This window comes from Columba livia, chromosome 1 (assembly GCF_036013475.1).
Source record: "Columba livia isolate bColLiv1 breed racing homer chromosome 1, bColLiv1.pat.W.v2, whole genome shotgun sequence".
NCBI classification, from domain to species: Eukaryota; Metazoa; Chordata; class Aves; order Columbiformes; family Columbidae; genus Columba; species Columba livia.
The window spans coordinates 207,104,641-207,120,510 of NC_088602.1; the positions used below are offsets into that span (position 1 = coordinate 207,104,641).

General features: G+C 45.3%; 1 protein-coding gene and 1 long non-coding RNA gene across 2 annotated transcripts in view; one reads left to right on the plus strand and one right to left on the minus strand.

Moving 5' to 3' along the window:
• The first annotated feature begins 632 nt into the window (after positions 1–632).
• LOC110356733 (uncharacterized) lies at positions 633–1,634 on the plus strand. The gene is made up of 3 exons (XR_010469671.1): positions 633–767; positions 1,307–1,343; positions 1,500–1,634. It is a non-coding gene; the product is annotated as an uncharacterized LOC110356733 (long non-coding RNA).
• Positions 1,635–2,461: 827 nt separating this feature from the next.
• The window catches only part of ITIH2 (inter-alpha-trypsin inhibitor heavy chain 2), a 29,156-nt gene continuing 15,747 nt past the window's right edge, over positions 2,462–15,870 (minus strand). The window contains exons 11-21 of the mRNA XM_065049288.1: positions 15,045–15,170; positions 13,977–14,158; positions 12,546–12,731; positions 11,402–11,541; positions 10,668–10,840; positions 9,170–9,307; positions 6,812–6,925; positions 6,132–6,330; positions 5,252–5,424; positions 4,405–4,516; positions 2,462–2,842 (exon numbers count right to left, since the gene is read on the minus strand). Of these exons, the coding sequence (XP_064905360.1) occupies positions 2,695–2,842; positions 4,405–4,516; positions 5,252–5,424; positions 6,132–6,330; positions 6,812–6,925; positions 9,170–9,307; positions 10,668–10,840; positions 11,402–11,541; positions 12,546–12,731; positions 13,977–14,158; positions 15,045–15,170 (1,691 nt within the window). The 3' untranslated portion in view covers positions 2,462–2,694. The remainder of the gene's footprint in view (positions 2,843–4,404; positions 4,517–5,251; positions 5,425–6,131; positions 6,331–6,811; positions 6,926–9,169; positions 9,308–10,667; positions 10,841–11,401; positions 11,542–12,545; positions 12,732–13,976; positions 14,159–15,044; positions 15,171–15,870) is intronic.

Sequence of the window (15,870 nt, forward strand, 5' to 3'; positions counted from 1 at the left end):
TCTTCTTATATTTAAGTGGAACCTCCTTTGTTCCAGTTTGTACCCGTTGCCCCTTGTCCTGTCATTTGCTGTCATCAAGAAGAGCCTGGCTCCATCCTCCTGACACTCAGCGTTTATGTATTTATAAACATTAATAAGGTCCCCCCTCAGTCTCCTCCAGCTCCAGAGCCCCAGCTCCCTCAGCCTTTCCTCACACAGGAGATGCTCCACTCCCTTCAGCATCTTGGTGGCTGCGCTGGACTCTCTCCAGCAGTTCCCTGTCCTGCTGGAACTGAGGGGCCACAACTGGACACAATATTCCAGGTGTGGTCTCCCCAGGGCAGAGCAGAGGGGCAGGAGAACCTCTCTGACCTACTGACCACCCCCTTCTAACCCACCCCAGGTACCATTGGCCTTCCTGGCCACAAGGGCCCAGTGCTGGCTCATGGTCATCATGCTGTCCCCAGGGCCCATGATGTGCACATGGGTTATCTTGCACTTTAAAAGTTCAGGGTCGCTAGAAGCAAAAATCACTGTTCCTTGTCCCTTGCCTCAAGGTTCTGTGTCTTGTTTATTTTTTTTTTTTTTGGTTTCCAGGGGACCACTGCAGGAAACGCTGAGAGATTGCACAGGTTTGGTGAAACAGCTGCTGTCTGGAGTAGTTTGAGAGGAACTTGCATGGGACATCAGATGGCTTTGCTGGGGTTCTGGACACAAATGCAAGACAGAGTCAAGCAGTAACACAGTATCTGAAGAATGGAGCGAGTTTAGAGAAGGGAATGGAGCTGGTGAGGGGCTGGAGCACAAGTGTGATGGGAGCGGCTGAGGGACCTGGGGGGTTCAGCTGGAGAACAGGAGCTGAGGGGAGACCTTCTGATCTCTGAACTGCCTGAAAGGAGCTTGGAGCATGGAGGGGGTTGGTCTCTTCTCCCAAGGAACAAGCACCAGGATGAGAGGAAACAGCCTCAAGTTGCTCCAGGGGAGGTTTAGCTTAGAATATGGGGAAAAATTTCTTCTCGGAAAGGGCTATTGGGCATTGGAACAGGCTGTCCAGGGCAGTGGTAGAGTCACCATCCCTGGAGAGGTGTAAAAGATGTATGTATGAAGTTCTCAAGGATGTGGTTTAGAGGCAAACTTGGCAGTGTTGAGTTAATGGTTGGACTCAATGACCTTAAAGATCTTTTCCAGCCAGTATGATTCTGTGGTTCTAAGAATGGAGAATTATGTGGAAGGGAACCAGAGTCAGAAGACACACTTGTCTGTAAGTTCAGGCTCTTTTTTTGCAGCCTGGATTGTGTAAACAGGTCTGCTGTTTCTTAAATAACAGGTATGACTGAGAAGAGCTGTGCGGGAGAGTAATGAAGGTAAGTGAAAAAACAGAGGAACTTCTGAATCACTGAAAATAATTGCACTTAACATTCTGGACCCTGAAGAACTAACGTGAATATAATCAACATGTAAAGTTATAAATTGTGTGGAGAAGGCCAGAGAATGATTGTTTATTGCTTGTATTCACACAGAAGCTGGGAAACAAGGAAATCACTGGTTTGAGGATTTAAAAACACCCTCAGCACACAGAGCCTGGTTAAACCGGGGAACTCACTGCTGCAGGATGTTGTGGAGGCCAAAGGTAATAAATGAGCTCAAAGGAATGATGAATGGTTTCTGAGAGTTACTTTGGAAAGACACTTAAAACACATTGATCCTCTCACTGTGCACACCATGGCTGCGAGAAAGGTCATGTACCAGCCTTTAGTTTATAAGGAAACCAAAATTCTGAATGGCAAGTGGGTTACCTGAGACCCCTTCCTAGATTAGGGCTGCTGAGAAGGATCTGGCCAACATAATTTTTCTAAGGTTGCCAGAAAGTGGAGTTTTAAGTCTGTCTCTGGGTACATACACACACATAGTTGTTTTGCTACTACTCTCATTCATTGTTGAATATTCTTGAAGTGTTAAGGCGTCTTTTGGGAGCTTACATCGCTGGGAGGAAAGCTTTCAGTACTGGTGGTGATTTCTAGATAGTCTGAATGTTTCCTGCTTTCCCAGATATGCATCTTTGTGTGAACTCCACTGTGATGTTGACATTTTCACAAAAAATATGCTGGAGGTTGTCTTGGGCTTATGTAATTAATTTCCCTGTGATATGGCAGCATCGGTTATTTTGAGGACATTCTGTTGGTTAACCCATCCTTAAGACTAGAGACTCCTCATGATACCCACTGCAGAGCCCATGTTCCTTTCCTGTTAGATTTCCTTTACATCTAATGCACATTGTCTTTTTTGCCCAGTCCAGCAGTATATGAACTTATATTTTCCCAGCAGTCTGAAAAAGCGAAGGTGTAAGTATTAAATCTGTTTGTGTGTTTTACCCACACTGCAGGAGCCCAAATGCAGTTAAAAGTCTGCTGTGAAATGTGCATTACAAAATAGCTGAAAATTTTAATGGTGTTTACTATCCAATAAGTCAGACACGGCAAGATCAAGGTACATATACTACAACCCAGCATGTCACTTTATTACAGATTTCATTTTTTAACAGGAAAGGGAGTTACATTCCTTTGAAACACTGATCATTTATAAAGCAAATGGTGGTGAAGTCACCTTCGGTTGATCTGGCTTGACAGGCTGACAGCTACTCTTCAGAAGAGTTGTTTTGGCATGAAGGAGCAGATCAGAATTTTTTTATAATAAACTGTTTTCATGTTGGAGCATTCAGGGTTTCTTCAGAAAGCTGTACAGGGTGGGCACGAGGTAATCTGTGTAGTGGCCGTCGATGAACCCTTTCCCGCTGTTGTGCACAAACCAGCACCGCACCTCCGTCCCAAGCACGCGTTCTGTCCTGTAGTCCTTCTGCAACCCCCTGTGAGGAAGAGACCACTCAAAATGAAGGTCACAACACGACAAGATGACATTGATAGTCACCAAATCATTTTGATTGGAAAAGGTCTTTAAGATCTTCAGGTCCAACCTTTAATCTAGCAGCATCTAGTCCATCACTAAACCATGTCTGTAAGGCCCTATATGTCTTTTAAACACCTCCAGGGATGGTGACTCCACCACTGCCCCAGGCAGCCTGTTTCAATGCCCAACAACCCTTTCTGGGAAAAAGTGTTTCCTAATATCCAATCTAAACCTTCCCTGGTACAACTTGAGGCCAATTAATTTTATTACTTGTAACTTGGGAGAGGAGACCAACACCCCCTTGGGTCCAAGCTCCTTTCAGGCAGTTCAGAGATCAGAAGGTCTCCCCTCAGCTCCTGTTCTCCAGCTGAACCCCCCAGGTCCCTCAGCCGCTCCCATCACACTTGTGCTCCAGCCCCTTCCCTTCTCTCAACTCGCTCCAGCACCTCAAGGTGTTTCTTGTCATGAGGGGCCCAAAACTGACCCCAGGATTCAAGGTTTGGCCTCATGAGTGCCCAGTACGGGGGGACAGTCACTGTCCTGGTCCTGCTGGCCACACTATTCCTGATACAAGCCAGGATGCTGGTGGCATTTTTGGCCATCTGGACACACACTGGTTCAGATTCAGCTGCTGTCACCAACACCCCAGATCCTCTTCCACTGGGCAGCTTTCCAGCCGCTCTTCCCTGATCCTGTAGCATTGCTCATTCATGGCACTGCTCTGCTAAAGCATCGAGATGTGTGTCTTCCACCAGCAGAAAGTGGAAACAACCCCAAATTAATTTTACAGTTCTATGAGCTTGTGGGCTCTTTTGTGGGGGTCCCAGACACTTTGACAGGGCCTGGCCAAGGTCAGATGCTGGGCAGCTATAAGGACACAACAGTTCATGCATGATTATGAAAGAACCCAACTAGTTCAATTTGCTGGAGGGAGTTGAGAGCTACAAAGATGATGAGGGGTCTGGAGCATCTTCCTGATGAGGAGAGACTGAGAGAGCTGGGGCTGTTCAGCTGGAGAAGAGAAGCTGAGAGGGGATCTCAATGTTGATAGATGTCTCCAGGGTGGGTGTCAGAGGATGGACCAGACTCTGTTCAGTGGTGCCCAACAACAGGATGAGGGGCAACGGGCACAGACTGAAGCACAGGAGGTTCCGTCTGAATATGAGGAGAAACTTGTTTCCTTTGAGGTGCCAGAGCCTGGCCCAGGCTGCCCAGAGAGGTTGTGGAGTCTCCTTCTCTGGAGACATTCCAACCCACTAGGACACCTTCCTGTGTGATCTGCTCTGGTGACCCTGCTTTAGCAGATGGGTTGAACTGGATGATCTCCAGAGGTCCCTTCCAACCCCAACCAGTCTGTGATTTTGTCCCAAGTGTTTCACTAACTGCTAAAACCAGATAGTTAACAGAGGGAAAATAGGGAATTTCCCCCCCAAGATCCTTGAGACTTAATAAGCCTGTAGTCATCAATGTCAATAAAAAGAAGCCAGATTTAGAAAGAGGAATAAAATACATTATTCCTACCTGGTAACAGTGAGTTTGTTGCCTTTCACTTCCATGGTGGCTTGTGGTTTCTCCGGATCTTGCCCAGGTCTTTGGTCATGGATATACACTTCTGGTTCAGACGTAAACTGACCTGATCAAAGAGAGGTTTAAAGCTCTTTGCGTGTCCTGACTTTTGGGGCTGTCATGGAAGCTGCTGCTGGGCATTTTTGGAAAAACAAACGGGATGCATCAGGCGAACGCCTTCTGCATGGATCACAAGGCACCGAGTCTCCAGCGCCATCAGATCAGGAGGGTAAACAGCTTTGCTTTTGAACCAGCAAACTTCTAAATAACCAGACTGGAGCTGAGAAGAGCATTTGGGAAAGCCACCTCTGCTGCACAGGATTCCCACATCTTAAAAGGAGCCTTGGGTGGGTCCAGGGCTGAGAGGGCTGATTTTCCCTGTGAATGGAGCCCTTGGTTTTGTTGTATGCCATTGCTGTCATTCAGGGGAGAGCTGAGTTATGAATGTTTGCACAGAAATCTTATCAGAAAGAAGGTTTTTTAAGGGTTTATTTCAGTCTTTTTATTTTCAACCTGCAGCAGATTAGCCACACCAGGAAAGCCCTGTCACAGTGTCTCCAAGCCTAGTCAGGCTTGTTTGGAAAACACTCTCCCCAGCTGGGATGAGGAATAATCTCTAATCCCAGATGTTCTACAATGTCCTTGGGGCTTCCAGGACATTACAGGAACCTCTCCCATATTTTATTTAAATAATTTTCACACCTTCTCCATCAGGACACCAACACCAGTGAGTTCACTCAAAAATCTAGCAAAAACCCTTCCTAGTGTCCCCCATTCCCACCACCCAACCCACAGCCTTTACCTATCAGCCCATGGGCTTCAGGAGAGAACTGGTTTTCAGGGGGAATGTAGATTCCCAGGAAGTTGACATTAACTGGGTGCTTCTTCCACACACGGTGCAGCACAACCATGAAGGACATCTCCTCACCCACGGTGATGGTAATGTTATTTTCTTTCTTCACAGATATAAGAAGCCTGGCAGAGATGAACCAAAGGAAGGACTCAGTTCAGCTGCCCACACAGAAGCTGTCAGGCCCCTTAAGATGCTCTTGGGTATTAGAACAACCACACAGGGATGATAGATATGACAGAGGATCCATCAGAAACCCACAGCCTTGGGAGTGGTACCCAGAGGTCTGGCAGGACAGTAGGACTGATACTTCATGCCCACGTTCAGGCAACCAAATCTTGCCCTACAAATTTAAGCTCTTGCTACAATGATTGGAGATTTTGGAAGTGATCCGTTTGCCTGAAAACATGTCTAGTGCTGTAGGATGTCCAACATGGCTGCTAGCTGTTAATCTGCAGGTGAAGGTCTCCTGGATGTTCTGAGTCATGTCTCCCATCACACCAGGAACCTTGAAGGTATCTCAAATAACATTAGGTGCTTGTGTTTAGGCAACTGAATCCTGGTCTCAGCCAATGCAGTCAGCAGTAGGGAGAGGAATTCAGCTCTTTCTACTCTACTCTTTCAGCTCTTTCTGTGTCTGGTCAACTGAATCACTGTCTTGACCCTGCTGCCTAATTTCATTAGCTGTAACGAGAGCTTAGACATCAAGCTAAGATTCACACAGTCTTGGGCAGGCACCCTGTGACCTGGATCCCACCCACAGCTGGGTCAGTCCAATGCTATTGTTCCAAATGGTTTCCACAGGGCAGACAACAAACACTCAGCAACTTACTGTTTCCGAATGATGTGCCCCGTGTCCAACCAGGTCAGCGTGATGCTGTAAGATCCATCTTTCAGTGTTATTGTTTCTGTGGTGATCTCCACCTTCAGGCCTTTGTTTTTGAAATAAAACCCAATTTTTCCGAAGTATGTGTTGAGTTTCTTATTCTCCATTTTCTTGGCTCCAACGAGCTGCCCATTGACCACAACTCCTGTGAAGAGTGGAGAAGCAGATCTTGCCTAAATCTTGGAGCACCAGTTAAAGACTTAGAGTTCTGATCTCAGCAGGGAATATAATGGGATTGGCAGAAACAAGTGGCCATCCTCACAGTGAAAAAGTTTTTCCTAATAACTCACGCCTACTCTGAATTCCACCTGTTGCACCTTATTTCTGTCACCTCTTGTCCTTTAGCTATGTATCTTCTTTGGCTCTTCTTTTCTTAAGATTGACCCAACTCAGCTGTCTCCAGTTCTCCCTGTACATATTTTGCTCCAGCCCTATGATAATCTTGGTGGTCACCACCAAATTTAATCCAGCTTGTCACCATCTTTCTTGCACTGGCAGACCTCAAACTGGGCCCAGCACTCCAGATGTGAACGGGAACAACCACTTTCCCCTGCTCCCTCCAGATACTTTTCAGACCTGAGAGAAGAAAAGCGTGCTGTAAAGTAAACCATGTTTTATTTCCTTACCAGTACCAGGATCAGAAACCAAGTTCAGGATCTTTCCAGGCTCTGAGTTGATATTGAAGCAGATGTTCCTTTGGCTCTTGGGCAGGTGTATGATGAAATGTGGGTCGTTGTCAACTGAAATACAGAAAAGAAACAGGTAAGAGAAGCTGGTACCTGCCCTATAGGTAAGGGATGCAAAGACTGAGATGCTTTCCTCGGAGAATTTTGAAGCAATTTTTGGGACTCCTCAGAGTAGAAGGAGGGCCTTTTCCACCCCCGCAGTAGGTAAGGAAGTTCTCAGATGCTCCTCAAAAAAGCCCCTTAGACACTTTCTCCTCATAGCATGGAGGGTGTTGGTCTCTTCTCCCAAGTGACAGGATGAGAGGAAACGGCCTCAAGTTGCACCAGGGGAGGTTTAGATTGGATATTAGGAACAATTTCTTCTCGGAAAGGGTTGTTGGGCATTGTAACAGGCTGCCCAGGGCAGTGATGGAGTCACCATCCCTGGAAAGGTTTAAAGATGCAGAGATGAGATTCTTAGGGACATGGTTTAGTGACAGTGTTGTGGTTGGACTTGATGATCTTAAGAGCCTCTTCCAACCAAAATGATTCTATGATTCTATATACTTCCCCTGTTTAAGGAAAAGACATGACATTATTGGCTTGAGGAACACCACCAAGTGCAGTGAACTGCTGGTTTAACTGGTCAACTGCACACTAGGGTGCCACCTGCTGAACCTGGAATTCTAGGAGCTAAGCCTTATTTTTTTCAGGATGAAACATCCCGGGACATCACTCTCTCAAACTAAGAAGCTCTCAGACACATTACAAGTCCATATCACCATATCGACGTTGGGTAAATATAAGTCCTACCTAAAATCTCCCCGGAGGAATACAATCAAGACTTGTTCTCACAGTACGTTTAACACTCTGGTGGGACTGGCCCCCTCTGGAAGTCACATATTCTTTAAAATTTGCCTCAAATGAGACAAACACCCACACCTAGCACTGAAAGCAGCTGCCTCCAGTCTCATCGTGAAGTGCAAAGCACTGCCCAGCTCTTGCTAGTTTGATGGTAGTTGGTATCTCCCTGTCAGCATTAACAGACATGCCCGTAATCAGTGTTGTCTATGGGGATAGCCAGCCAGCTTCCATTTATTCACCAGTGTTCCTCGCCTTTTGGAAATATTTAACTCTTCCTGTGCGTCAGACAAATCCTGGGCCCTTTGTCAGGGACATCTTCATGGGAAATGGTAGAGTAGGTACCCTGCAAGCGGTGAAGGAGCTTTTGAACGTCTTGAATCTTTTGAATATATTGAATCTCTTGAATATAGACCTCAATAATTTTTCCTTATTCTCATCAACTACTTGATCTTCCCCAACTTGATACCAAGGCCTGTTCTGATCAACATTTCCAGGAATAAAAGAGAATTCCCAGTGCAAATTATATGTATAAGACGGACAGGTAACTTTGCCTTGCTCATCCTCTTTTCAAGCAGTTTTTTGACTAGTCAAGGTCTTAGATTAACCCTTGAGCTGTGCTGAGAAGGAGTTTGATAGCTCTTTGTTGATAGTTATGTAAATATAGACATCCGCACACAGGCACACTCCCAGAGCTATTGTAGTTATGCTGCTTTTATAGGCAAAGGCTCTCACAGCTGGTTTGTTTAAGCAGGCACTAAACTGTGGCAATGGCCCAAGTATTAATGGGATCCGTCAGTCATCAGTGTATTCAGAGATTTTTATCTACCACAGAACATTTGTCTGTCATTTGCAAGGGCAGTAACTTTACATTAGCTTTGCTACTGCAGAAAAGCTGAATGTGAGCTCAGTGAACAGCATCGGCCTGGGGGAAGCACGCAACTTAAGACGGGGTTGCTGGAATCCCATTAGGATCTAAACTAGTCTTGTCTTAGAGCATATTTTTGCAAGTTCATCTATTGAAAGTCAAAACGACTCAGTATTTTATAAATAAAAGCGTGATCCTTGGCTACTAAATGGATTTGCAAAAATTTGACTGAGGTGGCTGACATTTTCCTGCTCAGATCTTCAGCAGAGGCTGCATTGAGAACCTTTCACACTGATGTCCTCTGCAACAGCAGTAAAGTAGCTTTACCAGCTATTCACAGCAGCTGATTTATTCTCTTGTGGACTAGCCCCTAAATGACAATAGAGCTTTTAGAACAATTCAGAAAACTCAACAGGAAAAAAATAGGACAACTGATAGACTCCTGCAGCACTGTAGAGCTTAGCGTCTTGTCACAGAAGCTGAAATTCCCAATGTGACCAATAACTTTGGTTACATCATCTTTGTTTGTTTAATGGGTGATGAGTGTTGCTGTCTAATGCTTCTTTGCAGAGAAATACTGTAGGTTTTACCTCTGTTTATGCTCAGAGAAGACACAGGAGGGCTCCTTTGCTCAGGCATGAAGCTGACTGGTACAGCCGTGACATTGGCCCAAGCTGGGATGCCTTTGTTGTTATTATTAGGTGCGTTTGGAGTTAATCCTAGAGTACCTGTTAAAAGACAGTCATAATTAGGTTTTTGTTAGTTCTGACACAGTTAATTCTGTAATTTTTGAAGTCATGCAGTAGATCAGAGCCTGATGTTGTTCTACCAATGTAAAGCAAGTGCAACACTCTTTACAGTAGACAGATTTGTATAATGAGGTAAGGATGGATTTACTCCAGTGTCTCACCAGAGGAACATGACTTACCAGGGCAGTTGAACTAACCATAAGCTACTGGTGAAAAATGGAGTCTGACTTTTTAACTCTTATCACAGAATCACAGAATGGTTGGGATTGGAAGGGACCTCTGGAGATCCTTGCAGCTGATTGATAATAATCTTAGGAAACTTCCAAGGCTTAGAAGTGGTGATAAAATATGGTTTAGTCAATTCAACAGCTTCAGTGCAGGGAATTACACATATCTGTCCTAGTAAGAAGATGTTCAATCTGTGACATTGTAGGCTTATTGGAAACCTCATCATTGCAATGTTGGCACATTCTGTCCTCTCTGAAGGCAATGGCTCCAAACAGCACTTGTGTGACAGGGTGGCCTCAAAGTGGCTGGAGGCTTGCTCAGCTTTCACTGGAAATATAGGTTATCCTGAGGGTACTGGTGGATGAAAGATCGGATGTGAGTCAGCAATGAGCACTTGCAGCCTAGAAGGCAAATTATATCTTGGGTTGCATCAAAAGGAGCATGGACAGCAGGTCAGGGAGGTGATTCTGCTCCTCTTCTTCACTCTGGTGAGATCCCCCTGCAGTGCTGGTTCAGCTCTGGGTCCTCAGCACAGGACACACATGGACCTGCTGGAGAGGGGCCAGAGGAGCCACAGGAATGATCCGAGGCTGGAACAGCTCTGCTGGGAGGACAGGCTGAGAGAGTTGGGGTGTTCAGCTGGAGAAGAGAAGCTCCAGGGAGAGCTTATTTCAGCCTTTCTGGACTTAAAAGGGGCTGATAAGAAAGATGGGGACAGACTTTTAACAGGGTCTGTTGTGACAGAACAAGGCGTGATGGTTTGAAACTAAAGGAGGGGAGATTCAGGCTGGATATGAGGAAGAAATTTTTTACACTGAGGGTGGTGAGAGCCTGGCCCAGGTTGCCCAGAGAGGTGGTGGAGGAACCATCCCTGGAGACATCCCAGGCCAGGCTGGATGGGGCTCTGAGCAACCTGAGCTGGTGAAGATGTCCCTGCTCATGGCAGGGTGGCACTGGATGAGCTTTGAAGGTCCCTTCAAACCCAAACTATTCTGTGATTCTGTGATCCTATATACACAACCACCCAGAGTGAAAAATTAACTCAGTTGTTCTTCCATCACAAGAACAAAGCCAAAATACAAGGTAGTAATGGACAGAATAAGACACTGACCTGGGCAGCAGCCTCTTCTGGGGTCTTTGGGCTGGTCTGCCAGCATTATCTCATCCTTTTCCTCATTCTCTATCAGCATGGCTGTGAAGGGAGTAACAATATGATGGTCAAGAGACATCTGTAGGATGGATTTGGTGATGTTCCTCTTCAAAGCTGCAGTGGGGGCTGTGTTTCTGGGTGGAAAACAAAAGAGAAAGCATGATTAGCAGCTGTACAGGACAGCTGTCCTGACAATGCCTCCACAGAGCGGTCGTAGAGCCAAACTGGTAGGTGTTGCAAGAAGGAAAGGCTGAAGGCCCACGTGAATGCTCTCTCCATAAGAAAACTATTCTTGGCTTCTGTGGGGGTTTTGGTCTAGACTCAAAGAAGTCCAGTCCATCTCCTGGTCTCAGCAGAAGACTTCTTTCTGCTTCAGAGGGGATTCACCCTGAACCCTTCCATAGCTTTAACTCAGGCTGTGTAAGGAAAATCTGCCATTCATTTAATTCACTCAGCCCCACAGTCAGGTCTGTTTGACCCTTATTCTGAATTAACTGCTCCTAAACTCTATTCCCTGATATCTGTGAGTAGTAAAATAGGAGTAATGTGACTGTAAATATCACCTACTGTTATTCCAATTTGTTTATCTTACCCATTTGAAACCCTGTGAGCAGCCTCATGGCTGTGGTCTCAGAGAGGACCAGACTACCCTCAACCTTCTCTTCCCTTCCATCACAGACCACATTTCTCCTCACCTCTCTGCCAGCATCTGGTTGACGGTCAGATAGGCCCACAGCTTCCTAGTGAAATCAGGATCTGCGTATTTGTCTTTCTTCATGAAGCCATCCAGTTCTTCAACATCTCGCAGGGTTTCCATGACGAGCTCTGCGTTTGCCTATGCAATCAACGAGAGATAAAGATAAGGCAGGGTGAGCCAGAAGAATGCGGTGGCTTTGAGTTCCATCTTGGCGTGTCTGGCATTAAGGATCTGCTCTGGCTCTGCCTGTGGTCACTTCTAGATCAGAAATTCCCAGCACTGTTGACCTGATTGCCATGGGGAGTTGTCCAGGAGGGTCTTCTGCTAAAGATACTTTTAGTGACAGTGGATTAAATAGGTAAAGGAGCAGTCAGCATTAACCAAAGCGCGTATTACCACATGCCAGAAGAAGAGGCTTTTACAGGGCGCTGCTATCCTCTCCTCAGGCCTTTTCACAAACAATTCCTACTAAATAACAGGAACCAAATTCTACTTTCCCCCAAAGACCCTTGGACTGCACTATGTTTTGGCAGGAAAAAATATTGAATGAGTTTGATTTTTCCAACAAATAACAAATGGCAACTCGTAAGCTCTGTAAGAGTGTGGATATTGCAGTTCCTCCTCAGAAAGAAGGACCTGGATGTAATATTCCCACCCCATTCCACTCCACCTGGTAGGGCAACCCTGAAACACGGTGAAAGCCTCATCACACTTGCCACAAGGCAGAGCCTAAAAGGACAGTGCTAGGACTTGACACAATGGAGACCCACCAGCTTGAACTCTCCAACAGTGAGAAGTTCAGCCATGAAAGGATCTACTTTAGAGGATCTCCACTGCACCTTCACAAAGCATGAAGGAGGACTCCATAGTCTTAGTCTGGTTTGCAACTGAATTTTGTATGGTACATTTATTAGAAGGAAGTTCCTCTGGCAGGCTGCAGAATGCAGGTAGAGAATATTCATGGCTTTACTTTGTGAAACATTGTTGGACAAACTGCCTATGAGTTTCCTCATGATCCCACCCAGAACCCCAGTGGACAAAACACTCTGCTGGCAATAACCTCCAGCAAAGAGACTGTGCACACGAGTGAATGAACCAGCCCAAAGCCCAGGGGCAGGTATCCTAAGGATGCCTTCACTTACTGCTGTTGCTGTGACGATGCTTTCCAAGTGCTGCAGGTTCTCCGTGTCGACCTTCCCAGCCACTACTATCTCTGAGCCACCAAAGTAGTTGTGGAAGCTGCTCTGGGTGACGTCTGACACTGACTCCTGGGGGTAGTTGAACTGAATCTTCTTCAAGAGTGGGGTGGAGACCTGGTTGTAGAAATTCTGAGATGGAAGGAGACAGAGAAGTGAGTTGGTTGTACCTGAAGCAACCGTCCCATGTGCACCACTCTTACCGAAAGGACAGCAGGTGACAAAACCTGAGGCCCTAATGGGAAAAGGCACTTTCGTTGTCCCATGGAATGCAGACACATTTAAACTTAGACCTTAGTACACTTGTAAGAAGGTACAGCAAGAAGGTCTAGCCCAAGTGTTGTGGAAGTCACAGGGTGTTCAGAAGCCCATGGACTGTGCTCTTCCAAGACCTAAAAGGCTTCGACAAAGGTGTATATGAGTCTGAATCCATTACCAGGTTGGTCAGCTCTTGCTGCTGTGTAAGACACACAGCTGCTTCCTGACGAATTCTTGTCAAAAATAAGACCTATGTCTCACTTGGGTTTGTTTCTGTGCTATAAACCATTCCCCCTTTTCTGACCCTGATGTACCTGGCTGATGTGAAATGGGATGTGTGGGTTTAACTGGGTTTAGTGTATGGGTCAGAGAAGGAAAAGATGTACCCACACAGTGCTAGGGATGGAGGCTGCCTCATCCCGAGGGGCTGCTCTCTCAGAGCTGCTCTGTTTGGCAGAACACCAGGTAGCGTGTCCTGGCACACCTGTGTGTGTCCTATCACACCTGTGCTGGGGAAGAAGAGGTATGAAAAGCCTGCACAGGTGGTGAAACCAGTGCATAGAAATGGAGTAAGAATGTAAGAGTTTGTTCATCAACCATTGCCACTCACTGATTTAGAGCCAGAGCCTCCTGGAACTGAGCTTTTTCTTACAATGGCAAACTTTGGATTAGCATTTAGCATTTATATCTAGGTCTTTTGTTAGTACTGAAGTGGTCTGAGGTAAAATTCAGGCCTTAATTTTAATTCAGATTTATTTTTTTAATAGTTAGGGCTGTTTTGTAGAATATAAATCCAATATAAAGCAATGGAGGAAGTCTCCATCAGGGTAAGGACACTCATGTTCTTCCAGTGACTTTGGTTCTCTCTTAATGTAAGGGAAATCCTCTACAGAGCAGTAAAGTATGTATTATAGATACCACAAAAATTGTATAATAACTAGGAGCACTTAGGCAAATGTGTGATTGTCATCTTGCAGGACTTTTCAGAAGAAACAATGCTTTTTGTGACCTCCCCTGTGAACCTACAGTAACTCTACTCTTGTTAGTGGAGTTACGCAACTCCACAGCTGTGAGCAGAGCTGGACCCTCAGGTTCAGAGGCAATGGGCCAGAAACGCACCTTCATTTGGGCAGAAGTCTCCTGGTTTCCAAAAATCCTCTGGGCCATGCCACGGTTGTCAGTTGCGATTCTCTGCAGGAAATCGTAGTCGACATCAAACCCAATCCCAAGGCAGAAGAGAGAGAATTCATCCTTTATGCTCTGCTTGACATTCTTCTGGATCGTCGTCAGCTTTAGCTCACCTTGGAGACACACAAGAGGTGACATCCATCTGAGCAATGGAGGAAGTCTCCATCAAGGTAAGGACACTCATGCTCTTCAGTGACTCTGGTTCTGTCTTAATGTAAGGGATATCTAGACAACTAGCTCAGATGCCCAGTCTCTCTTTTGCAATGCCTACAGTGACATTTGAGCTTTTCCTGGATGGAGATTAACAAATTGTTTCCACTGAATATGATTCCTTTGAACTCTTTTATTTTGTTTTTGGTATCTGATGCATACTCTTTGGATTTCCAGGGCTCTTATTGGCTTCCTGAGGAGTCCGTCACTATAACACATCTAGACTTCTCCCAGAATTACTTCTTCAAGCTCTCTGCAGACTAAGACATCTCCATAGAGGTTTTACTTTGTTTCTTGTAATGAAGATGTTCTCTGCCACTGTTTAGACTGTTTTTTTTCCAGCTTATTTTTAATGGCAGCCTCCTCTAGGCTGGCATCTTGCAGCAAGCGATTGCTTTTCTCCTGTACCAAATCCAACCCAAATTAATTTGCTTTCTGCTTCATTTTCCTGATTTTGGTGTTACACTGGGGGCTGCATAGATCTGTGTGGGCCGAGGTAATTTGAAATAGAAGTTTTTTCTAAGGTTGTTGTGATTAACTCTCCTACAGGACTTGCTCATCTCTGTAATTGCAAGAAGTACATATCTTTCATAACATAATCCATTCATTTTTTGAAAGCTTTTATGCAAAGCCCCATGGCACCTATAGCACTTCACAAAAGAGCAGCACAGGCATTGGAAGAAAGTGAAACATTAGTTTTTAAACTTACTGTCAAAGTGTCTACGTGTTGCACGCTTTTCTCAGGCCAATCCCACCGGCCTTTCTTCTCACCTAAAGTAGGATCCTTACCTACTGTCGGGTCTCCATCAGACACCAATACGATCATGGAGACTGAGTTAGGGTCCAACATGCCTAAGTTTTGGGCTTCATTCAGGATGAAAGTGGCTCGGAGAAGAGCTTCGTTGATATTTGTTCCTGTCAAAGACAGAATGAAGAAAACAAGTTTGATTCCTGTTGGGTCTCTTGCCCAATCCAGATCAGTTCTGCGATTCTAGTGGAATTAACTAGCATGGACAAGACCTGTGGTCAAGGCAGCAAAACCCCTGCTCTGTGATGCTCATGGTACATCTGCTTTCACTCTGGTTCCCTAAAGAAATGGAAGCTGAAATATGTTGCATTTGGGTGATTGTATTAAACAGATCTTCTATATTTTCTTTACCTATAGTTATACTATTTACTGAAATCAGCAGAATTAGTCAGGATGTACATCCCTGTAAGTAGGAATAGTCTGTAATCCATCTGAATTTGATCATCAGCATGTTACTTTTTTCTCACCATGATGTTGAAACATATGAATACCTACTTATACTAATTTATACATCTCTATATATACATGAACATGTGTTTAGCACTAAGTCCCACTAAGACACCAGATGTTGATACCCTTTCTCATCTGAAGCTGTCACTTCCACCCCCGTCCCCACAATTCCCCCTCGCTAATTCCAGTGGGACCATTTGTGGTGTTGGGAATTATTTGCTGTGGGGAGAACTAGTGGGTTTGTGGGCAGATGACTGAATGAGTGAAGAAGAAACTTTCTGGCATCAGCCAGAAACAGCCGGCCTTGGACAACTTAATTGGAAAAGGTACATATATTTGCTCACCCTGTCTAAAGGT